Genomic DNA, 25,625 nt, shown 5'->3' with positions numbered 1-25,625 from the left:
ACAGAGCGATGTGCCACTTTGCGCCACAGGAAATGTGATTGGCCAGTATTTCCTGGAGCGTCTGGAGAGCAGTTGTCTCATCCACTCCAGAAAGTAGGGGGCTAGAACCTTCTGGAGCAATCGGTTGCGATCCTGTCTCGTACAGAAAAGGAACGGATGCATAAGATTCTCTTGGGCAGCACTGTTAATCGAAGACAGAATCCTGCACAGGTGTGGGACCCGTTGTGTTAAGAAAAAGAAAATAGAGTCACTGAGCCTGTCAGCTACCTTGTGTGCTTAAGGTAAGCAGTCCTAGTCCCTCACTCATGCATGCAAATAAATAAATAAGTAAATGAGATGCAGTTGCAATGAGTAAAATATAAGCTGCTAGCCACAGAAAATAATTATTATTCTCGTCGAGTTATTCAATAAAAGGAAGGTTGTTATGCTCTTGTTGCCCCTATAAATGGTTATTTATAACAAGTTTTTTCGGAAGTCTATTGCTTTTTAAAATACAGTAAATCTGGTATAAGGTTATGAATGTAATTTAACAAGGGATAAATCCACACCTTGTGCAGTGCAATGAGAACTTCAGTTGTACCTTTACGTTCAGGTTGGGCAGGGATCTCCTCAAACCTCCCTCAGCCTCCAAACACAATCTCTTCTGTCTTGCTTTGTTTGTCACTTTCCCCCACAACTTCCAACATATTTTTTGTTTCTCCAACAACTGGCGTTTGCTTTTTGTTACATTTTGTACTGATTCTATGTCTCCATTTCCTGGTGTACATCTCTCTAACAAATGTTGTTGCTGGAAGTGTTTCTAGAGAATTGCGGGGAGCTGGAGGTTGGGAGTTTGATTCCCCGTTGTCCCTCCTTGACAGGAGTTAGACTTGATGATCCATAGGGTCCCTTCCAGCTCTGCAGGTTTAATAGGATGATGGCAATGAGATTTGTGGGAATAGCCCCTCTCTCCTCTATTCCCAGTTTCTCTATATTCTTCTTTCTTTTCTCTTCTTCCTTTAGTTTTAAGACCAAACACATACCATTGAAATTGTTAAACACTAGTGCTCTAACAATTTGTTTTAAATATTGTTGTTGTTTAGTCGTTAAGTCGTGCCTGACTCTTCGTGACCCCATGGACCAGAGCATGCCAGGCCCTCCTGTCTTCCACTGCCTCCCAGAGTTTGGTCAAATTCATGTTGGTCGCTTCGATGACCCTGTCCAGCCATCTCGTCCTCTGTCGTCCCCTTCTCCTCCTGCCTTCACACTTTCCCAACATCAGGGTCTTTTCCAGGGAGTCCTCTCTTCTCTTCTCATGAGATGGCCAAAGTATTGGAGCCTCAGTGTCAGGATCTCTCCTTCCAGTGAGCACTCAGGGGATTTCCTTCAGAATGGATAGGTTTGTTCTCCTTGCAGTCCAGGGGACTCTCAAGAGTCTCCTCCAGCACCACAATTCAAAAGCATCAATTCTTTGGCGGTCAGCCTTCTTTATGGTCCAGCTCTCACTTCCATACATCACTACTGGAAAAACCATAGCTTTGACTGTGTGGACCTTTGTCGGCAAGGTGATGTCTCTGCTTTTTAAGATGCTGTCTAGGTTTGTCATCACTTTCCCCCCAAGAAGCAGGCATCTTTTAATTTCATGGCTGCTTTCACCATCTGCAGTGATCATGGAGCCCAAGAAAGTAAAATCTGTCACTGCCTCCATATCTTCCCCTTCTACTTGCCAGGAGGTGATGGGACCAGTGGCCATGATTTTAGTTTTTTTGATGTTGAGCTTCAGACCATTTTTGTGCTTTCTTCTTTCACCCTCATTAAGAGGTTCTTTAATGCCTCCTCACTTTCTGCCATCAGAGTGGTGTCATCTGCATATGTGAGGTTGTTAATATTTATTTTCCTTTTCTTCGGGCTGTTTTTTGTTGCTGCCTCCTGTACAATGTTACAAGCCTCCATCCATAGTTCTTAAGGCAATCTACCAAATCTAGTTCCTTAAATCTGTTCTTCACTTCCACTGTGTATTCATAAGGGATTTGGTTTAGATTGTACCTGACTAGCCCAGTGGTCTTTCCTGCTTTCTTTAGTTTTGCTATAAGAAGCTGATGATCAGAGCAACAATCAGCTCCAGGTCGTCTTCTTCGTCTTCTTCGTCTTCTTCGTCTTCTTCGTCTTCTTCTTCTTCTTCTTCTTCTTTTTGCTGACTGTATAGAGCTTCTCCATCTTTGGCTGCAGAGAACATAATCAATCTGATTTCAGTATTGTCCATCTGGTGATGTCCATGTGTAGAGTCACCTCTTGTGTTGTTGGAAAAGAGTGTTTGTGATGACCAGCTTGTTCTCTTGACAAAACTCTATTAGCCTTTGCCCTGCTTCGTTTTGAACTCCAAGACCAAACTTCTTGTTCCTTTTCTCTCTTGACTCCCTACTTAGTGTTCCAGTCCCCTATAATGAGAAGAACATCTTTCTTTGGTGTAAGTTCTAGAAGGTGTTGTAAGTCTTCATAGAATTGGTCAATTTTAGCCTCTTCAGCATCGGTGGTTGGTGCATAAACCTGGATTACTGTGATGTTGAAAGGTCTGCCTTGGATCCGTATTGGAATCATTCTCTCATTTTTGAGATTGTATCCCAGTACAACGTTTCCCACTCTTTTGTTGACTATGAAGGCTACTCCATTTCTTCTACAGGATTCTTGCCCACAATAGTAGATATGATAATCGTCTGAATTTAATTCGCCCATTCCCATCCATTTGAGTTCACTGACACACAGGATGTCAATCTTGATTCTTGCCATCTCCTGCTTGACCACATCCAGCTTCCCAAGGTTCATAGATCTTGCATTCCAGGTTCCTACGCAGTATTTTTCTTTGCAGCATCGGACTTTCCTTTCACTTCCAGGCACGTCCACAGCTGAGCGTCCTTTCGGCTTTGGCCCAACCACTTCATTAGCTCTGGAGCTACTTGTCCTTGTCCTCTGCTCTTCCTCAGTAGCATGTTGGACGCCTTCCGACCTGAGGGGCTCATCTTCCAGTGTCATATCTTTTAGCCTTTTGTTTCTGTCAACGGAGTTTTCTTGGCAAAAATACTGGAGTGGCTTGCCAATCCCTGTTCCAGGTGGATCGCATTTAGTCAGAACTCTCCACTATGACCTGTCCGCCTTGGGTGTCCCTGCATGGCATAGCCCATAGCTTCTCTCAATTACTCAAGCCCCTTCGCCACAACATGGCAGCAATCCATGAAGGGGATTTAAATGATAGCCTTAAGAATTCAGAAATAAGAAGCAATGTGACACAGGTCAAGCATTATCTTGAACAATATGCCCCGCATAGAGAGTAGGAGCAAAACAGAGCAGACATAAGGTGGAGCACAGAGAGAAAGTGGGGGCTTGATGAGAGAGGAAATAGCATGTTATTTCCATGTTAGAAAGCTTGTCCTGCAATCAAACAATATCATAATACTACTGGGCCTAATGTAAGTCCCAGTCATGATAAATCCCATGATCTTTCACAACAGCTGTAAAACAGGGACAAATAAGAAGCAAATCAAAGCACTGTCTGGAAAAGCCCTGTGTAACTACAAGTACTGAAAGTTAAAAGTAGCATTTAGTTACTCTTACTCTTAGTAACTAAGTAAATGTTTAGAGAAAAATGAAGTAAAGCAAAAAAACAAAGTGTGCTGATTATATACCACCCCATAGTGCTTAAAGCACTCCCTGGGCTGTTTACAATTTTTTAATGATACAGGCTACACATTGCCCCGACCCCTGGCCAGCTGGGTACTCATTTTACTGACCTCAGAAGGCTTGAAGGCTGATTCAACATCAAGCTGGTATCAAATGTGGATAGTGAGCAGAGTTTTGGCTGCAATACTGCAGTTTAACCACTGCACTGCAAGGCTCTTGTATTATTTTAAATAAGGCATTATTTTTAAAATGTAATAGTCGTTAGTGACCTGAATAAAGCTCCTACTGGCAGGATTTTTTTTTGGGAGGTCATTCATTTATAGGATTGCCATACACTGGAAGCTAACTTGTTTTGCACGTTTTGGATCCGTAACTGTACATTCTTTTTATAAGACAGCCTGCCAGGCTCCCAACACGCATTGCTTGAGTTAAGTGCCTCACTCTGTCCAAATGGAGGACCAGCCCTAATTTAAGCTTTGTTGGGACTTCCATCTCAAAGCGATTCCTTTCCTTTGTCCCTCTTCCTCCATTATCACTTGAAACATTGCCCCTTCATGTCGGCCCGCTGAAAGCTTTCCAACGTTCTTCTGGACCAGCTGCGCCAGTTCTTCTTTGGAGCTCCCTCACAGCAAACAATCCTGCTCGCCTCTTCGTAGAAGATGCTGGCTCCACTTCTGTTTACCTTTAGAGGTCCAACCCTGTTTTCTCTCTGCATGGCTTCGTGTCCAAACCCTGTTTTTCAATGCATGGCTACCTGGTTAAACCAGGTGTGGAGTGGTGAGAACTTGGCACCTTCTGGACACCTGTGGCCTTTCCTTGGGGTAAAAAATCAAACAGGAAACAAGGTATTGAGCCAAAGGGGAGGGGGGGAAAAACTCTGCTGCGTTTTCTTAAACATTGAACTTGCTTCTCACTTCAAAAGTAGGTACAGACGCTTTACTAGGCAGATCTGCCGCTATGGGGCTCACCAGACTGCGGACATTTTTCCTGCTGCTGACGCTGTCTTTTGGTAAGAATTACCGTTTTGAAGGCACTGTTCCTACGTGGAATGTGTGGCCATGTGTGTATGTACTGGCTTGTTTTTCTTCCACTTAACTGCCTATGTGTATAGGTAAATGGTTGTATAAGAGTTGCATTTGTAAAAGCCCTGTGATTTTGACTGAAGGGATGTGTGTCCATTCTATTCTTACCTTACTTTCTCTGCATATTAATGGGGTGCAAAGAAACCGTAACCCACAGCATATGGGGAGTAGTAGTGGTATAAATTAGCAGGGCTTGAAATAGATTTCAGAATTCCATGTAGAAGTTGTGGTCGTCGTCCAGGTCATTTTGTTTCCTGTAAAGGTAAAGGTTGCCCTTGACATTGAGTCCAGTCATGTGCGACTCTAGGGCACGGTGCTCATCTCCATTTCCAAGCCATAGAGCGAGCGTTTTGTCCGAAGACAGTTTCCGTGGTCACGTGGCCAGCACGACTAGACATGGAACACTGTTACCTTCCCACTGAGGTGGTACCTATTTATCTACTCGCATTTACATGTTTTCGAACTGCTAGGTTGGCAGGAGCTGGGACAAGCGACGGGGACTCACTCCGTCGCGTGGATTCGATCTTACGACTGCTGGTCTTCTGACCCGGCAGCACAGAGGCTTCTGTGGTTTAACCTGCAGCGCCACCACATCCAAATAACACCCGCCTACCCAAAACACCCATTAAACTGACACTTTCAAACCGCCTTCCCTAGACTGGTGCTCTCCAGATGTTTGGGGAGTGGGATTCCTGTAATTCTACAGCCAGTTTATTTAGAGGGCAACCTGATTGGTCTCTGAGTCTAGGATGCATCCTTGTAGATCAAAGCCAGAATCTTACTTCTTTTAACTATATATGGAAGGGATATCAGGGAGGTCACTCAATGCCAGGCGTATGAACAGGCATGTGATCAGCGTGTGAGTGGCATGTTGTCCATTAATCTCGGTAGCATCTGCAATTTCCTTCCTGCATGAGATTAAACTAACAAGATTCTGCCCCAAGCTTTAACAAGAACATTAGGTGTGGGATATTCCTTCACTTTATCTTCGTAAGTAACGGTGCAGCCAGACAAGGATTTGTTCCATAAATCTGGTTTGAGGATGGGCTGGTTCACTCCTTTTCCCAGTGTCCATGTGATGTATGAGCAGGCATGAAGCAGCTGGTCCCTGATGCATGCTTCCCTGGAACTTTTTGAGTCCTTGTCAGGAGCTACTGTGTTCTTTGTTGGCTGGTTTGTTTCGTTTTTGCTTTTGTGAGGGTGGGATCAATCCATTTTGGTCCAGTCCCAGGATGTGTGGTTGCTGGAAACAAACCAAAGCAAATAACTTAAACTGCCCCTTCATGAAATCAGAAAATTGAAAGCTTCCACCCACTCCTTGGAGGGGGAGAGAGAGGATGCAAAGTCTTTTTAAAATATTATTATTACAGTATTATGTTTTAAGCCCTTGTAAGGCAATGCTGAATTGGTTGCTCAGCAAACCAGTTAAGTGCTATGCCATTTTGAAATGATGTTTTCAAAATTGAAAGCTTCCTCCCACTCCCTCATGGAGGAGAAGACAGGAGGGGACAAGGATGAAGATTTGTTTGAAGGTAATCTTACTGTATTTTTCTTTCCCCTTAGAGGGAAAAAGGGCCAAATATTATGGTTGAAAGTGTGGGGTATTTTTCTGTCCCCAAACCACTCAGTCCTTGAATGTGGATGTAAGAATCACCTCCAATGATATGCTGCATCTGAAAGTGGTCCTGTTGAGCACGATTTATCCTAATCCAGCCTGGGACAATTTGGCCTCCTAATCGTAACCTATGTAAAGAGATAATCCAGTTAACAGGCCAAGCCGAAAGATGTCAGTGCTCAAGGTAAAAGAGAAGATGGTGCACTTTCCACTCCATGAACAGAAACCATTTGGGTTGGCAGCTGGATCTCATACTAGCTCTGGTGGGGTAGCATTCTTCATTTCATATAGGGGCAGCATCCTGCTTTACAGAGGACAGAGCAGACTGTTGGAAAACACAGCTGTGTCTTCCATAGAAGGGAAAGGCCAGCGATGTTCTACCAATGCTCACTCCAAACCACCAAGCATCCAGTGCCCGAGGCAGCTACCTAATGATAGAGCTGCCCCTTCCAATGTAGCTGGGCAAGTGATTTGGAAGGACTGTGCTCCAACTGTCTATTGAACAGCTTTGCTATGCCACGTTATGTGCTTTCTCGGTCTTTATTGCAGTGTCAGCAGGTCGTAACCGCATCATAGGGGGTGAAGTATGCTCAGAATCTGAGCATCCTTGGCTGGTGTTGCTCTATAACGCCAATGGGCCCTACTGCTCTGGAATATTGCTCAATAACAACTGGGTGATCACAGCTGCTCACTGCTATATAAGGTGAGATACACTAACAAACGTCTTTTAAAGCCAGTTTCAAATCGTTATGAATGCTTAAAACAGTTCTTACTTAATCTTTAGTAATCATGGCATGCATTTTGAAGTGATCCAGATTAATGCAACAATTGGCTTCGACCTTCAGAGAAACTACAGCATAATGTATTCTCTGTGTAAGACTTAACAAGGACGAACCTACAGCAAACACACACTAAAAATACCCTGTCCTTCTGATTAGAGCTTTCTCAGAAAGATTACATGGGTAAATAATTTTGAGATCACTTTTTCACAAGGACAACTCAGTGGTTTAGGGATCTGGCTGAGGAGTCAGAGGTTGGAAGTTCAATTTCCCACTGTGCCTCCTATATGGAGAGCCAGCCTGTGTGGCCTTGGGTAAGCTGCACAGTCCCAGGGCAACCCCAGAAGAAGAGAATGGGAAACCACTTCTGAGTATTCTCTACATGAAAAACCCTGAAAAGTGTTACCATAAGTCAGAATTGACTTGATGGCATATGATTATTATTTTACAGTGGTGCCCTGCTTGATGACGACCCCGCTTGATGATGAGTTCCTATGGGTTTTTTTCGCTTTACAATTAGGTGCCTGCTTTGCGAACCATTTGTTCGCAAAACGATATTTTTTCCGGCTCCACAAAATGGCTTCCCTTCGCAAAATGGCTTCCCTCCCTTCGCAAAATGGCTGTTTTCCGGACAGAAGTTTCGGAAGACAGTGATTTTAAACAGCTGATTAGCGGTTCTCTATGGGCTATCTTTGCTGGACGATGAGGTATTTTCCCATTGGAATGCATTTCAAAGCATTCCAATGGTTTTTTTTGCTTGACGACAATTTCGCTTAACAGTGATTTCCCTGGAACAGATTATCGTCATCAAGTGGGGCACCATTACTTGTAGCTTAAGACAAGAGAAAAAGGGGAAAACATACACACATTCTCTACCTATGACTTCCCACCAACCGACCTCATTCAGAGTTAGTCCTCTGTTCCAACAGTATCTTGGTTGCCAATAAAGGTTGAGAGGGAATCATCTAATGATAGGTTCACCTGTGAATCCACAGTATGTCTATTACATGGCTCAGTCGTGTATTAATTAGCTAAACATATTGCCCACAGTATCTGTGACCAAAGACACAGAGTTGCCATCCCTGTTCCTTTCCAGCACATTGGCTAGGCATGAGATGAGCGACAGCCATGATCTGCAGTTAGTCTCCTGACATAGGAAATACCAAGACTAGAGAAACCTTAGCCCTCCAGACGTGTCAGCTTGCAACTCCCAGAATCGCTTGCAATTGGCCACATTAGGTGGGGTTTGTGGGTGTTGTTGGCCAGAACAAGTGAAGGATGAAAGGTTCTCCAACCCTGATTGGCCGGACAGTGATGATGGGTACAGTTGCAAAGCTCTGTCCCCACGATGGGCAAAATGCAGCACTCCAGATGTCGTTGAATTGCAACTCCCCGTAGCCCTAGCCGGCATGGCCAATGGTGAAAAACTGACTTCATCATAATGCATAATTAAAAATCATTGTTTGTCTCTTGTAGGGAATGGCACCATCTCTTACTGCAGAAATGGTGACCAACACTTGGAAGATTGGAATAAAGGAAAAATTAAACCTGCTTTTAGCACACACTACAGAAGGAATAGATCCAGAGTGGGCACAACATGGCCCTCCAGATGTTGTTGGCATTCAGCTCCCAGCAGCCCTACCCAGCCTAGTCAATGGTTAGGGCATGTTAGGAGTGCAACAGCATCGGGTGGATTACATGTATGTCCCATACAGAGGTGTAGCTAGGCTTCCATCTACCTGAAATCCATCTAAGACCTTCTCCGTTTCTCTTCCAGAGGTGAGATCCAATTAAGGTTTGGAGTGCACAACAGAGAAAATCCAAGAGGGGATGAGCAGTTAAGAGTTGGTGCGGATATCGTCTGTTGCCCTGACAATAACTGCTGTTCGAATCCCTCCTACACCGTCGAGTGTCCCAGAGACCCTGAATGCACAAAAGCAGATGATGACATCATGTTGATCCAGCTGAATAGCTCTGTTGTTTATAATGACTACATTCGCCCCATCGCTTTGCCCACTGAGCCTTCCCCTGTGGGAACGACCTGCAAGGTCATGGGCTGGGGCTCCATCACGACGCCAGAAGGTAGGAACCACGCCTGGATGCTGCCATGTGGTTTTCTTCTTCACCAGGGCTTGGGTGGAATCCATAGGCCAGGCTCAAAGTCCTTCTGTGCCTGGTGAGAGAAGTGGGCAGGTTGGACCTGAAGTCTTGAGAGGGCTTTCTGAAGGATTAGGTCACCCAATAAGCTCAAAGTGGACAACTTGTGGCCTGCTAGATTTTGTCAGGGTGAAATTTCCATCAGAAAATATATCTAATGACAGGGAACGATGGACCTTGTCATCCAGCAACATCTGGAAGAGCCATACATATACTCACCCTTATCTTAAACTAGTTTCATAGGCATGAAAGAAGAAACGTTCACATGGGGCCCAACCTGCTAGTGACTGGTTAGCAGATATTCATTCCTCTTAATAACAGCCCATCTCTCATTACAAGGCTTAAAGGTAAAAACTGTCGATATTCCCTACATTAAAACATGTCATTCCTCTGCCATGTTCTTTCACCTTTATATTTAATATTTTTTTCTCTCCATCTTGATTTTAAAAATTTTCAAACGCTACCCACCCAAATCTCTCTCTCTCTCCTCTTTGACCAAGCTTGGTGTCTGTTTTCTGTCTCCTGAGGAATTTTTACAACAGAACCCTAAAACAACAGAAGTCATAAATTACTGCAGGTAAATGTAACGTACATCCAAGAGCCAATCAATATTTAGTATGAAACTGATATTGAGAGATATTTTGTTGCCTCCAGCTGAGCCTAGGTGGGATCCCAACAGCTGCAAAAAAATCTTCGTTCCAGACTGCATGAGCTGCTGCAAACATTGTGCTCAGGACTTCAGCAGTTCCTACATTGCTCAATTCTCTTTTTTGTGATGATCTGACGATGTCTGACCTTATGTTGTGTATGACTTGGTGTTTCAACTACAGTGGTGCCTCGCAAGGTGAATTTAATTTGTTCCACGGTTAATGTTTTCTTGCGAAAAATTCGTCTTGCGAAACGCGTTTTCCCATAGGAATACATTAAAATCTAATTAATGCGTTCCTATGGGCAAAAAAAGTCAGAACAAAGTCAAATTTGGTTTATGAAGTGCTCTTTAAAGCCATACATATGGTGCAGATGATTTCAAAAATTTCAATTAAAAAAAACTTTAACTTTTTAAACATCATAGAAAAACATGTAAAAATCAGCAAACATGAGGCAGGAACAAAAAACGGAAAACATTTGTCTTGCGAAGCACGGCCATAGGAACATTTGTCTTGCGAGTCATCAACCCCCATTGCCAAAACCATTTGTCTTGTGAGTTTTTTCTCCTGCAAGGCATTTATCTTGCGAGGCACCACAGTACCGTTATTTGAACTTGACCAGTTGTAGACTATGAAATGCTGCTGTATCATCCTCCCTTGATTTACCTGCTTGCTGGTAGGACTGTTGTAGCTTGGCCTCTGCTTTGCCTTCTGAGTCTGCTTCTGGATTCCCCCTGCCTGGATTGCCTACTGGCTGCATATACATTTGCTGGTACCAGTCTCAGCTTGCTAAGACCTCGCTGCTGAGACCCAGCTGTCCAGAAGCAGGACCCCATCATCACCATTCGAGGGCAAGCTGTCACTGTTGGTACTGCTGTCATTATTGAAGCAACATCTCTCTTTCTTCAAATGTATCCCCTGAAAAACTGGACCTTCACACGCGTCTTACTAGATCTTCCTTTTGGCTTTCAGAGACGTACCCCCATGTTCCATACTGTGTTGACATTGAGATCCTCAACGGCGCAGTGTGTGAGGCTGCTTACCCATGGTGGGAAGGAAGTTGCCACACGTTTTGTGCAGGAGTCCTGGAAGGAGGCAAGGATTCGTGCCGGGTAAGGCGGTCTCCTCTGTGGACAGGGTCCCTGAGAAAGAGAGTTCTGTTCACCAATAACTCCGCTTCATTAGAGTTTTTTCCCGCAATGGCTGCCCAAACATTCTAGCTGGCGTGGCCACTGCTGGGGGACCCTGGGAGTTGTTATTCAAAACAGCCGTTTTCCCGAGTACTGAACCCAGGACAAGACGTCCTGAGGGTGCTCAGCAGGGTCCGAATTCCAGCTGTAAGATGTATTCACAAAGACAGAACGGACATGCTTACAAATGAACAACAAAGCAGCCAGAAATGTGTTGCATGTGGGCGGGGAGTCGTCTTAGTGGACTCTACAAATGGCTGCCATGATTCCACGGATTGTGGAAGAAAGAATAACAACAGATGTTGCTATAGAAATTCTCGGAGCAAAGTCATCTCCTGTCAATGGCAGCCGGTGACTTCTGAGCTCTCCTTATAATGGCCACTGTTTCTCACAGGGGTCAGCCACATGTGGGAGACTCAGTGGTGGGCAGGGAAGAAAGAGGAGGTTATGTGGCTCTGAGGAATATATTCACGGATCCATGGACATGGACCTGGGCTAGGGATGTTTGTTTGTTTATTTGATTTTCTGTCCCACATTTCTCCCTTAGTGGCACCTAAGGTAGCATACATAAAATTTAGAATCAACCAACAATTAAAATAAATGAAGCAAGATTTAAAAGTATTAAAAATTGTTATGTGCTGTCAAGTGTGAACTGTGTGTGTATGTGTGTGTGTATGTATGTATTTATGTATGTGCAGAAATAACTTGTCCGGCTTTAGGTACCTCAGCAGGGGGTGGGGATAAGGTGGTGTCGTTTGCTCTTCTCCCTTAAGTAACAAAATATTTGGGCCAGTCTTTTTACAGCCGAAGTAATAGCTAGACATTTCTTAATACTGTACTTTCTTGGTGGCCATAGGACGGAAGGAATGTGTGAGATGTGTACATTGATATAAACTAACCACACGCCTGAAAAAGATTTTGTTTGGAGTTGGCATTGGTGGAAGTTCATATATATGAGTAACTAAATTAATGAGATTTGATTGTTGAAAGATGGGTGTTTACATTTCCACCCTTGACATACCAGTCTTTTGGAGATTATAAGCCAACTGTGAAGAGATGCCAGCCATGTACCTAGTAACTTGTCAGATCGCCATCGCAGCTGTCCATGTTTCAAACTCCACATCTGCAACTATTGAACAGGACACGGACCTACGACTTAGTGCCCTAAACCAGTGGTTCTTAACCTTTGTTACTCAGATGTTTTTGAACTGCAACTCCCAAAAACCCCAGCCAGCACATTTGGTGGTGAAGGCGTCTGGGAGTTGCAGTCCAAAACTCCTGAGTAACCCAAGGTTAAGAACCAGTGCCCTAAACCAGTTGGTGGCCTCAACTACAGTAGATCCAATAAATCAAGATTTACCTTAAGTTTTGGCTTATAATTCAGTTATTGCTTCCGCAGCCCTACTTCAGTTAGGGCTCAATTGAGACCTTATGAATGTTTGTGATTTTCTCTGTATCAGGTTTTAATCTTCTTGTGATCTGCCCAGTTTTGGGAGAAAGGTGGGATAGCAATTGTTAATTTAATTAACCAATTATGCTCTTCTTTCCACAGGGAGACTCTGGAGGACCTCTTATCTGTGATGGCGAACTCCAGGGCATTGTATCTTTTGGGGGCTTCCCTTGTGCTGAGCCCCTGGAACCTGGCATCTATGCCAAGGTCTTTAGTTATAATGCTTGGATCCAGAATATTACTGGAGGAAGCTCTTAAGTAATATCACATTGCTTGCAGGACCAGGGTGCCACCTATTTGCAAAAGTCTCCTTTTTCTTATAGCTATAAATTTAGACAGATCTCTTCCTGGGAGCTACCATCAAACTAAATGCAAAGTGTAGTTCTGGATGGCACCATATGCCACCTTTATCTCCTGTTAGGATATACCATATGTTTACTTACAAGTAAGCCATGAATTACATTGAATGAAAAACCTGTTCCCTGATAAATGAGCACAGGTTTGCGGTCCTACTGTTGCCGGAACAAGAATTCCCCAGATACTCTTTTTTTCCCCCTAAGCATTATTATCTTGACTCTCTTGGTTTATAAGAATCATGGTTTTAATCTGAATAGCCTTTCTAAAAGCTAAATAAAGTAAAACAAGGAGACTCTTTAATCAGCAATCTACATCTTCTTTTCTTATCTTCCAGAGGTAACAGCACTAGCAAGGGAACAGCATATGGACATCTTTTCCTCTTAAAAGTTCCTTCCCCCAATATGACTTGGCCAGAACCAAACACTGACAAACAAGAATTTGATGTCATATTTTGTTTGTAATACTTTGGGATCAAAATTCCCCAGCCTGGATGGCCAACAGACTCTGGGAGCAGCAGTCCAAAAGGGAACTTTTTCCAAGCGCTGGCAAGGGAATATCTAGCAGAAGTACCGTATTTTTCGCTCCATAAGACGCACCTTTCCATAAGACGCACCAATTTTTAGGAGAAGAAAACAGGAAAATATAATCTGTTTTCTTCGCTCCATAAGACGCACAGACTTTTCACCCCGTTTTGTGGGAAAAAAGTGCGTCTTATGGTGCGAAAAATACGGTACATTTGATAAAGAGCAGATGTAGTCTCAAGTCACATGGTTTGGAAGAGGCTACTAAATTTGGCGGGACAACCCGCTGAGCATGAGCACTTGGTCAGGAATTCGATTCCCCACTGTGCCTTCCAGGAGAAGCCTGCATAGCCTTGGGGAAGCTGCCAAGTAGACTGCTCCCAGAAGACAGGAATGATAAACCGCTCCTGAGCAATGGGAGCCAATGTAGTGTAGTTAATAGATTATGGCACTGGGATCAGGAGGTTCAAATTCCTCCTTGGCTGTGAAAACTCATTGAGGGGGATGAGGGTGTTGGCAAAACCATTCCTTAATCTCACGTACTTCTGATACCCTGCTAGGGTACCATACATCAGAGTCTACATGATGGCACATAACACACACTAAAAAGGATCTTTTGTTAATTAGGCTACTCTTCAATCTCTTTTTAAACTTTAACTTTTAACATCTAAAATGTTCCACTTGGTTCACTTAACAACAGGCAATGCAATCCCATGTGTGACTAATTGGGAATTAATAACGATTATGTGCTTTCGAGCCGGTTCTGATTCATGGCAACCCTTTTCAGAACTACATTCAGAAGTGGTTTCCAATTCCCTTCTTCTGGGGGTGCTGTGGGACCACAGAGAGTGCCAAGACCACATCGGTTGGCTCTCCTCCAAGGCACGGCAGGGAATCAAACTGCCAACTTCTGGCTCTGCGGCTGAATACTTACTTACAGAGTCCTTGGCCCTCCTGATTTTTTTGGACTGTAGACTGCTTCAAGGCCCTTAATCATTGGCCATACTGGGTAGCACTGATGGGAGCAGCAGACCAAAGCGAGCAGAAGGCTAATGGTTCCCCATCCCAACTGTATTCACAGAAAGAGTGTTCCTTACTTATATACAACACAGTTCAAGAATCATTTCCATTCCATTCAGTGAAAGCCTTGATCTCAGTCAGAACCAACACACCAGGGCCAGGGGATGGCTTAAACCTTCCTCTCCTCTACTTTTCAAAATTCGCCTCCTACCTCCCACAGTGAAATAAGAAAGAAAAGAAATCTGGCTGAAATTTTTCACTTGGCAAACCTGGGAATAAAATGTGGTGCTGGAGGAGAGCTTTGCAGATGCCCTGGACTGCCAGAAAGATAAACAAGTGGGTCTTAGATCAAATCCAGCCTGAACTATCTCTGGAGGCAAAACAGTTAAAACTGAGGCTGTCCTACTTTGGGCACATTATGAGAAGTCAGAATTCTTTGGGAAAGACAATAATGGTGGGAAAGGTGGAAGACAGCAGGAAAAGGAGGAGGACCAAATATGAGATGGACCGAGGAACCACAGGCTTGAACATTACAAGAGCTGAGCAGGACATTTGGGAGGTTGCTCATTCATAAGGTTGCCAAAAGCCAGAAGTGACTTGACGGCACATAACAGCAGCAATAACAAGAACAACACATGCCATGAACAGGCAGGTTTGGGATATCCTTGTCAAAAACCTTGTACTGTATTCTTAATACTGTACCAGAAAAAGTTGCTGCTATACATTTCAGCCTAATGCTAAAACAACATCACCCAAATTATAAATTGATCTTGCTAGATCACTGTGGAATTGATTTTGAATGCAATAGATTAATGCACCAGAGGTTCAAGACATCCCAGCACACCATTAAAAAGACAACAGTTCCGACTTGCAATTAGTAATGACAGGAAACAAAATTATCTCTCCAGTGGCAACATTCGAAAGAAGCAACAAGCCAATTCTGAGAGGCAGGTTAAGAGGTATGTCAAACAGTGAGAAAATAGCTGTTTGCTGTCACAGCCTGGATGGCAAGGGACAGAACCGCAGCTGGCAAGATGAAGAACAGCATTCAGTGATGATCTAATTACAAAGTTAAAGGAAATCCTTGGGGAGGTAAAGTTATGGCAAGACTTTCAAAGATTTTCTAGTTTGGAAACGCTACTTTAAAAAAAAAATGTATGTGTTGGGAGGGATTTACTAATTATATCACCTCTGATGGTGGAGGATGTCTTAAAAGATATCAAAGGAATATGCACATGGTACGGGAAGGACTAGATCAAGTGTGGGAAATGTGTTGCCCTGTAGATGTTGGGGCAACAATTCCCATCAGCCAGCATAGCCCACGGTGAGAAATGCTGGGAGCTGAACAATAAAATCATAAGGTATGTATTTATCGTTAGTAAACGACAATGAGAGGAAGCCACTGTAACGGAATGCAACATCCCATGCAATCTGCACTGATCCTATACCGCCTGCAGAAGCTAAGAATGCTTAAGAAAAGGAAGCAATGCAGTAAATTGTAATGAAGAAGCTTCTAAAAATTGAGAGGCAACAGGAGCACTTGAAGCAGTGGGTGTGCAAGAACAGAGGTATGTAATGCAGTGGTTCTTAACGTGGGCGATAATGCCCCCCAGGGGGCGATTTCATTTTTCAGGGGGGCGGTAGAACGAAAAGGGGCGGTGTGGGGGCGCTAGAGCAGAAGGGGGGCAGTAGGGGGGCGCTGGAGCAAGCCAAAGCTGTGAAGATGGCTGCAGCCTTTTTACATTGTGCATGAATATATAGTATTTTCCTCCAATTTTAATTTAGTTTCAGACTTTTTGTCTTGAAATTTTTAGTTCCTGAATTTGTTTTTATGGCCCTTTTTATATTTCTTTTTGCGTCTTAAAATTCACTTGCAACTAAATCATTAAATGTTACTTTTTGGGGGGCATTTCATTTTCTTAGAATTTAATTTTATTTTCAGGGGTCATTGGATTTAAGTGTCTTAAATAAATAAACAAATAAATAAATAAATATCATCACCGCAGGGAGGGGGGCGATGATAACTTCCTCAATGGCTCAAGGGGGTGTTTCTTTCAAAAAGGTTAAGAACCACTGGTGTAGTGGATGGATCTGAGGCCAAGACTCAGAACACCGAGGTTCAAATCCATACTCAGTCACTGAAACTTACTGAGGTGGCATTGAGAGAGGACTCCTTAAGAGTTGCCATTAGGTTGGAATCAACCTAACATGGATGGCACATGACCAGAGGCTCAGCTCTAGATACTGTGCTGATGGAAGACAATCAGGGAACTCCTGCTAGGGGTAAGAAAGAATCCTGATGGAACCCTTGGAAGCTACTACCAGTCATTTGATAATATTGGGCCAGATAAACCAACAATGTGATCCAGGTATTCCGCTACATTCAAAAGCATGTTATCGCCTCAATGTTGGTTGCTGGGAATGGAAGGTGAACGAGACAGCTGGGGAAGACTGTTTTCTTTAGGTTCAGCTTGCGAAAGTTATCTTTTTCCTGCTACGAGAAACATCATGTAGGACTAGACGAACTTTTGGCCTGATCTGGCAAGGCTCTCTGGAAGAAAGCCGATGAACAAATAAACAGAACGTGAACTGGAGCAGACAGAGTGCACAAGGTTGTAAGAAAATCTACTATGGTCTCATGATTAAAAATTATCTCAGCTGATCAACTGTCTTGGTTAATTTTTCACTAGCCCCCATGGCAAATACAGCTCTTGCCTTGTTCCTTTTTACATATCCATAACTGGAGGGGATGATCTGTGATCCAATCACCACTGGCTTCCCAACCAGTGCGATCCTAATGCTTTCCTGCTCAGTCACTGGTCCAATCTTCTTTTTAGATGCAGGGAATATTTACAGGGAACATTAAAAGGGAAGTCTCCAATCCTGAAAGCCCCCAACATCCTGAAAAATCAACCAGGAGAAAGTGAGGAAAGTAAATGTCTAGAGGAAAGAAATGCCAATAATGTTCCCTTAAAAAAGAGAACCATTAGAGAAATTCCACAGAGTGCAATGGCCAAAATCCTGTTGCTTAGTGTAGTAACACTACAGTTGACCCACCGAGTCAATGGAAATTGAATGAATCAACTCCTCCATACATTTCAGATTGAAATGGGCTGATTTCAAATGCAATTTACAATGCCAAATTAAGTTGCAGTCCATTTGAATCAATGGGATCTACGGAGTTGACTCACCAAATCCTCAGATTCAGTGGTGCTCTAGTGTGATTTACTAGGCCAAGCAACAGTGTAGCCTGCACAATTAACTTGTAAACCGCCCAGAGAGTGCTTGAAGCACTATATAAGCAGCACTTTTTGCTTTGATTTTGGCCAATACAGTATATTGTAATTTCTGCCCAAACAGCAGTAGGTCTTCATATCTCCATTTAAAAGTACAGGCAGGGAAAGTGTACATTATCTGACATGGCTCTTAACCATTCCAAAGAATCTCCAAGGGTTTCCAAGCCACTGGGGCCACAGGTTATTTCGGGAAGGCAAAAATCCATAATTCCACAGCTTTGCTTCATTAAGAGGCCACCAATTCAATAACTGGCAGCTTACATGGTCACAAACTTCCTTTTTTGCTTTGAATTTTGGGGGTAGGGGAAGGGAAGGCAATTGGGAAAGAAACAGAAAAAGAAGCTCTGCATCAGAAGACACAGGACCCATGCATGGGGGAAAAGACCTTTTATTCCATGTGCTCATCCACAGATACACACCAGAAGTATTACACAAATAAAGCAGAGCCAAAGATGCAACCATCTGATACAAGGCAAGAGTATACATCACATCAGGTCACTAAAGAATTTCAAAAGCTTAAGTTTCTATGAGAAGTTTGAGACACTAGCATAAACAGGGGGCAGAATGGAGGAAGGGGATAGAAGAGCTTCTTCCATCCTATTCCCCCAGCACCCTTTCAGAAGTCCCATCTGAAACATCCCAAAGTTCTTGACTCATCAGATCTTGATGGCTTTCAAATCAGAATCGGAGGTTTCAACTCCTCTCCAAGAAACTGACAAAACGTTAAACAACAGTAACAAGCAGGGAGAGAGGATGCTGTGAATAAGGATGTTGGTCATTGCAGCAGGCCTTCTGATAAGTAAAAGGCCAGGAGGAAGACGCATCTCATCATAAAGGTAGATGTGATCTCACATGTTAAGAATATGGTTTAGCTGCTATTTAAAATACTTTTCCTCCCCCCCAATCTTGGAGAAGTATTTTTCCCCTTGCGCAACTCCAAGAATCTCCCAGCCAGTATGGGGCAACATGGCCATGGAGCATGCCGGCTGAGTGCCCTGGCAATTATAGTGCCAAAATGTAACATTTCTGAGCTCGGGCCTGCAAGGCTCCATAACCAAGTTGGCTGGCCTATACATGTAACAAGTCTTCCGACTAACAGGTATAAAGAAGGCGCAGTAAGTTGCAGGGGGTCTTTTTCTCCACAGGATGCTGAAACTCCCTGGGAACAGAATGCCAGGACAGCTGTGTAATTACACAAACCCACATAGTGTGGAACCATCTGCAGTCCCCCAATGCCATGGAGCTACTGCATACCAAGCTGGCTTGGCTGGACAAACTGATGAGTTTGTTGAAGAGGCAGGGCTGTGGCAGAAGGGTTGCTGATGTGTTATTCCCCCAACAGACCTATCTCAGGGTGACACCCAAGTGATGTTCTGGGGGTTTCCCTGCCAAAACACACAGATTCCCCAGAAAGGGCAGTGATTTCTTGGAAACTATGAGGCACAGCGCTGAATACAGGGAAAAGGAGAAACCAATATTCAGTTTTCTTGGCAAATGCATGGAAGTTGAGTGGCAGGATGAGATGGGCTTACACACCTCTAGGGATAACAGAGAAACGTAACCCCAAAGCTTGGGAACAATTACATTTTTTAGATTACAGCTTCCAGAATCCCACAGTGAGGAGGACCACTGGGGAATCCTGGGAGTTGTTGCCAACTACCCACAAACACACCTTTTCCCAAGCTCTGCATAATTCACACTTGGGGACTATAGAAAGCTAGCAGATCCCCCAGATCACAGCTAAGCTGGAATAGAGTATTTATTCCCATGGTTACAAGACCCTCCTTTTTTTGCATCCTAGAAAAATGTACATACACATGTCATGCTAGTCTTTCCTCACTTTCAGTTGTTTTTTTCTCTCTCACACATACACAAACTTTTACAAAGACCTGAAGCTCTTTCCAGACCATGCCTTATTCTTGCTCCAGTTCACTCTCTATAGGCTGCAGCAAGGATCAAGCATGGCTTTGTCAGCTTTTTCTCACGCATACATACACAGGCACATACATCCTCACAAGCACACATCCAACAGATGAGGTGTAGGCTTCCTTCCAGGTAATGGCCTTAAGCAGGGAAGAAAAATGTAAAGGTTGTGTAAAGCAGATGTATGCCATGGTTCCGGATTCTCAGATTCCTCTTGCCCATCTAGGTTTCTCTCCAGCTTGGTAGATAACTAGGTCTTTGATTCTCTCCATCTGTAAATGACAAACAAGAACTTGTCAGAAACAGGAGAGGAATGAGCAATAGATTTCCCGTTTGTGCTCTCCCACTGAACTGCAGGAAAAGATGCTCAAGAATTCAAATTCAAAGCAATACTGCCAGGTGGAAATAAAGAAATGCAAGGCCATTACACACATAAAGAACTAGATAAAGAGAATGTGGCACACGAGTAAAGCAGATGCCTAAAATCACTCCAGCTGGCTAGATCACTCAGTGAGTTAGGCATCTGGCTGAGGAGCTTGAGGTTGGGAGTTGAATTGCCCACTGTGCCTCCAGAACAGCCAGCCTATGTACCCTTGGGCAAACTGCAGTGCCAGGACTTTCCTAGAAGAAGGAAATGGTAAACCCCCTCTGAGTATGCCCTACCTGAAAAACCCAGAAATGTCCTGGCTGCACACAATTGCTATTATTGTTATTATTGAAATCACTACAACTTAGCTCCAAATATGGTACAAATTCCAAAGTGGTAGGAATATTCTCATGGTGCTGCTACCAGACTCTCAAGGAATATTTGGCCTAGCACTCAGATAGGCGACAATGATTCTCCTGATAGTTTTGGACTGCAGCTCCTGTAAGTCTTCAGCATTGGCTATGTTGCCTAGAGCTGATGGAAGTCATGAGCCTAATACATCTGGAGGGCCACAGCGGTCTATCCTTGCTGTGACACAGTAATAGTTCCTTTCCTCTTACTTACTGATAACCATCCCTGCCCATTGGCCCACAGTTCAGCGCAGCCAACTCCTTGCTGATGCCCTCTGCCTTGTCCTCTCTGGGTACGGCCGTCTGCCAGGCTCAGGGTGCAGAAACTGGTAGTCTTCCGCCAGGGCAACGGCCTCATCACCATTCTCAGGATGACGCTCCCGGACCCAGTGCTGGACATCCTCGGGGAGGAGGTTCAGGAATTGCTCAAGGACCAGCTGCTCCACGATCTCTTCCTTGCTGCGGGCTTCGGGTTTCAGCCACTGGAACAAGAGCTCCTGGAGCCGCTCGTAGGCCACCTGCGGGCCCTCAGTCTCTTTGTACGCAAACCCTCGGAAGCGCTTGCGCTGGTTTTCAGAGCCCATGTTGGAAAGGCAGGGGACTGCTTGCTCCACCTTGGCACAGCCTCCGCCCTGGCTGGTATAAGCTTGGTGAGCCTCCCCAAAGAGATCTGGCAGAACCATTGCTCTTCCAGACTCCCTGGCCTCCTGGCAGACATCTGGCATTTCCTTAAAGCCATCGGCATCATCCTCCATCATCCGTTTGGCCCCTTTCCCTTCTCCTAGTGCTGGTGCAGGAACAGGCGCCGTAACTTCGGCAGAACGAGCCACCACGGCAGGCTGTTCAGTCTCTGGCTTCTCTTCCTGTTTCACCTGCAAATTTGCAGCAGAACACTGGGTCACAGGCTGGGTCGGCATCTCTGAACGTTTGGCTCCTGAACATTTGCTGGATGGGCCGGGCTCGCTTCTATCCAAGTCCGGATGCTCGGCTCCAATGTCACTACCTGGTTCCCTCTCCTCCACAGGGTCAGAGCAGGAAGCCTCCAGACTCTGTTCTTGCACCTTGGTTGCCATTCTTCCTGCCAAGCTTCCACCTGTGTTAAGGTATTCAGGGGAACACAGGCCTCCTCAGCAGATTCTGAGATTTTGCTCTCCTTCAACAAAATTCTGCAGGAAGGGAAAAGTGAAGCTTTGAAAATACAGACCATTTACATTCAGACCCTCAAAAACTTACTTTTGAGAACCACAAAGCCCACAAGCGTGTTCAAGAGGGGAGTAAAGAATGGGCAGTTTTTCCAAAATAAGGCAAGCCCTGGCACATAGATAGGTACCCCACTCACAGAGGAGGAATGATATATCTTTAATGCTAGCTGGATAGCCGAGTGGTTTAGGTATCTGGTTACAGAGCCAGAAGTCGGGAATTCAATTCCCCACTGCACCTCCTGTGAGTAGAACCAGCCTATGTGCCCTTGGGCAAGTTGCACAGTCCCAGGGCACCCTCAGAAGAAGGGTATGGTAAACCACTTCTAAGTATTCTCTATCTAGAACACCCTGGAAAGGGTTGTCATAAATCAGAATTGACTTGATGGCACAATATTATTATAAGACAAAGAAAAAGCCTTTCCACACAAGTCAAGCTCCAAAAATAGAGAGATATTAAAAGAGCCTGTAGCTTAGTATGATTGCTTTCCATATAGAATGTCTTAGGCTCAAATCCCACTATCTCCACTTAAAAAAAACCTGAAGTAACTGAAGTGAGGGGAAGAACTTGCTCTGAGATCCTGTCAAACTACTGCTCCAGACAAGATCCGTTTTAGTGCCTTAAAATAGCAATAACGCAGGCTTACTCAGAAGAAAATCCCACTGCATCCAGTTGAGCTTATCTGCATACAAATATTTACAGGATTTACAGCCAGTATTTTTGTCTACAGTTGTAACTGTAATGTAATTGTTTCCAATTGTTTTACATCATATTATAAATGCATACATATAGTTTTGAAAACAGTGACCTCTTACTACACATATCATTTTTCAAGAAGTACTTCCGCAACTAGACAGAAATTAAACAGACAGAAACCCTCAACAAAAAAAAGAGGGAAGAATCAATAGAAAAATACTGTGGTCAGATTCCTACATCCTTCTCAAGAATGCCTACCAAGCGTTTAATGGAGTTTTTCCCAAGCTGATGCACAAAAAAATTACACCTAATTAAATCTTGACTGTGCACAGCAACGAAATGGTCAGTGCCAGTATTTTTTGCATTTTTATTCCCCGTGGCCTTATACTTCATCATAAGAATTCATCCAAAAGCTAAACTTTTATCGCTTGCCTTAGCCACAGAACCACAGCCCTTTGTTACAATGCATGCATTAATCTCCATGTCTACAACAGGACACAGCATTACTGCCTTGCATTTGTTTATTAACAATCCTTCATTCAACATTTTGAAACTGCTGAAAGGGAAGCTGTCCTACGTTGGGCACTCAATACGTAAAGGTTCCCCTTAACAATTTGTCCAGTCAGGTCCGACTCTAGGCGACGGTGCTCATCTCCGTTTCCAACCCACAGAGCCAGCATTTGTCCGCAGACAATCCTCCGTGGTCACGAGGCCAGCCCGACTAGACACGAAACGTTGTTTACCTTCCCACTGAGGTGGTACCTATTTATCTACTCGCATTTTTGCATTTTGCATGCTTTTGAACCGCTAGGTTGGCATGAGCTGGGACAAGCGACGGGGGGGGAGGGGCTCACGATAAGGCGGCAGTAATACTGGGAAAGGTGGAAGGCAGTAGGAAAAGAGGAAGACCAAATACCAGATGGAGTAACTGCTTAAAAGAAACCACAGGCTTGAATTTACAAGTGCTGAGCAGGGCAGTTGAGGGCAAGACCTTTTGGCGATTCATAGGGTCCCCAAGAGTGGGAGGCTACTTGGCAGCAGGTAAACAACCCCCTCACTGATCTGCCCGCTTTTCTGCCAAAGGACACCGATTAGGAGCGGGATGAAGACGGCTCCGGTTTATCAGAGTTCCTGCCCGACAGAACTAAAGTCTCCCACCAATGAGCAAACCGTGGTTTTCCCGCCTTCCCACCTCCACCCCCCCCCCCCGCTCGCGACTGGGCACAGGACAGCCCGGCGAGGCCTTGCCTGCTCTTTTCGCTCCCCCTGTGGGGTCCCCTTAGCCGGCTCCCCCCCCCTTCAGAAGAGGTCAGGGGCCAGCGACCCTCCCGGACGGGAAAAGGGCCCGGCCTCGCCGACGCCACGCACGCCCCCACCTCAGGAACCACCTTTCGCGGCCCCCTCCGCCGAGAGCCCCGAAGGCGGTTCCGGCCTCGCGGGGCAAAAACGATGCACGGGGGGGGGGGTTAGGCTCGCTTGCGCTCCTTCGAAATTAAAGGAAAGTAGTGGGGGTGAAGACGAATGTTGCACGTCAAGGATGAAACGCCTGAAGGGACCCGCCTTCAGCTCTTCAGGGGGAGCATCCCGGTTCTGATTCAAACTCCCCCTAACAGACTTCCTTATTCGGATTCAAACCGAATGGCCAGTCACCAGAAGCGTAAAGAAGGACCCACCCGTCTATACTTCGGAGAAACAGAGCATGTGTTGAGAGAAACCGCCAAGCCAAGCCAAGCCAAGCCCCCCCTCCCCCCCGACTTCCCCCTCAGCAGGAGCAGCACCTACCTGGGTCTCGTCAGGGCCTACTTAAGAACCTCCGATCCCGCCCCCCGGAACTTCTTGAGCTACTTCCGGGAGCAGGAAGGCACGCCCAAGGTGGAGGGTCAGGGTTCAATTGGTAACCAAGCAACCTCCGCCAGGCCAGAGAGACTCGGTTTCTTCACAATTCTCGCACCGACTCCCATGAGGGGAGCTGCCGCACCCCCCCTTCCCGGTTTGGCCGCCTTTTGTGGCGCAACTGCGGGCTCGAAGCGCTCTTCTGAGGGTTCCCGCAATAACGGGCGCGCTTCTTCGCGACTCTCTCGCGATACGTCCGGTTCGCGGGGCAGAAGAGGGGTTTTTTGGGGTGGGGGGATGAAGGCTTCTTTCTGCCGGCGAGGCCCGATAATAGAGACGCTGCTGAGTTTGTGCCCTCTGGCGCCCGGAAAGCAGAGCCTGAGAGGGGCTCTCCGTCCGCGCCCGATCGTCGACGAGGCTCCCGCTTCTGTAGAAAGCTCCGGTGCCAGGAGGGTGAAGGCCCCGGGGAGAAGCGGCGCTCCTTGGCAGCTCGAAGGCGGGCTAGCTGCGGCCGACGATCGGTCTCCTCATTGGAACCTACGGGAACGCTTTGCTTTCCAGGGTTTCTAAGATCCTTGTACTTCAGCTTCCTTGAAACCCGTTAAACTTCTCTTGCCGAGATTAAATGTTGATTTTAGTATTCACATATAATACTTGCGGTAATTAGTCATGTGTCTCCTGTCTTGGACATCCAAACCATTCTACGACAATGTATTCTCAAAGACTTAACATTCTAGGAGTTTAGATCTACAATATTATCATTACTGTTATTAAACTCTTTGGCCCATCGGAAGCTGTTGCATATTAACAACACTGTATCACGATGAACTCAACCCTACTCGTTATTGCTTTTCAGCACAGCGCGAACTTGGCTGCTGGAATTTTATATACAACTACAGTGCAGCTCATTCAGGTGGTTCTTCAAAGACTGCAGTTCTGTACTCACTTGAGCTAAATTCTGAATAGTAGACACAAAGGACTGCAGTGTTTATTTTCTATTTTGAAGGACCTTTTCCATGCTGACAAACCTGATAAAGAATTCCTACATTTTTCAGGTTGTGCACTGACAATGCTTCCAGGGTGTATGAGCAATACTCAGTACTGTATTGCTCTAAGAGTGCAGCCTAGAATATACTCCACAGTTGCAGGGGATCCTGTTTTAAAGGTGAAGAGCAGAGCTTAAAAAGGTTCTGCTTGGTGCCTGCAGTTCTCAGTTTCTAGGGTGTAGTAGGCAAAGTGTGGTCCAACAGATGCTATTGGAGTCTTAATTCCCATCGGTGGTAAAAGTACAATAATGCTGTACTGCAATTCAACAAAATGCATGGGCTTTTTTTCAACCTTATATAAAAGCAGACAGTACAATCTCCAGACCTTTGTCTAGCCCAAGATTTCTTTTGGAGGATGATCACAGCTTTCATACAAGAATGT

At 45.0% G+C, this 25,625-nt stretch overlaps 2 protein-coding genes across 3 annotated transcripts; one reads left to right on the top strand and one right to left on the bottom strand.

Moving 5' to 3' along the window:
* Positions 1-12: 12 nt before the first annotated feature.
* Positions 13-13,231, top strand: LOC110089097 (gilatoxin). The gene is made up of 6 exons (XM_020811912.3): positions 13-281; positions 4,577-4,663; positions 6,901-7,054; positions 8,908-9,212; positions 10,907-11,046; positions 12,677-13,231. The coding sequence occupies exons 2-6, from the start codon at positions 4,612-4,614 to the stop codon at positions 12,830-12,832; spliced, it is 807 nt and encodes a 268-aa protein (XP_020667571.3). The 5' UTR covers positions 13-281; positions 4,577-4,611; the 3' UTR covers positions 12,833-13,231.
* A 4,909-nt stretch (positions 13,232-18,140) lies between these two features.
* Positions 18,141-24,389, bottom strand: LOC110089086 (uncharacterized). 2 transcript variants are annotated; one of them, XM_020811879.3, is made up of 3 exons: positions 24,147-24,389; positions 20,683-21,634; positions 18,141-19,963 (listed from the first exon to the last, which is right to left on the bottom strand). In XM_020811879.3, exon 2 carries the CDS (start codon positions 21,539-21,541, stop codon positions 20,714-20,716), a length of 828 nt encoding a protein of 275 aa, XP_020667538.3. In that variant the 5' UTR covers positions 21,542-21,634; positions 24,147-24,389; the 3' UTR covers positions 18,141-19,963; positions 20,683-20,713. The 2 variants fall into 2 exon arrangements, with proteins under 2 accessions (XP_020667538.3, XP_020667539.3); XM_020811880.3 differs by lacking the exon at positions 24,147-24,389 and adding an exon at positions 24,038-24,089.
* Between the last annotated feature and the right edge of the window lie 1,236 nt (positions 24,390-25,625).

Source organism: Pogona vitticeps, chromosome 9, assembly GCF_051106095.1.
Source record: "Pogona vitticeps strain Pit_001003342236 chromosome 9, PviZW2.1, whole genome shotgun sequence".
NCBI classification, from domain to species: domain Eukaryota; kingdom Metazoa; phylum Chordata; class Lepidosauria; order Squamata; family Agamidae; genus Pogona; species Pogona vitticeps.
Note: the sequence above shows the minus strand (reverse complement) of the source record. Positions and strands in the feature narration are given on the sequence as shown.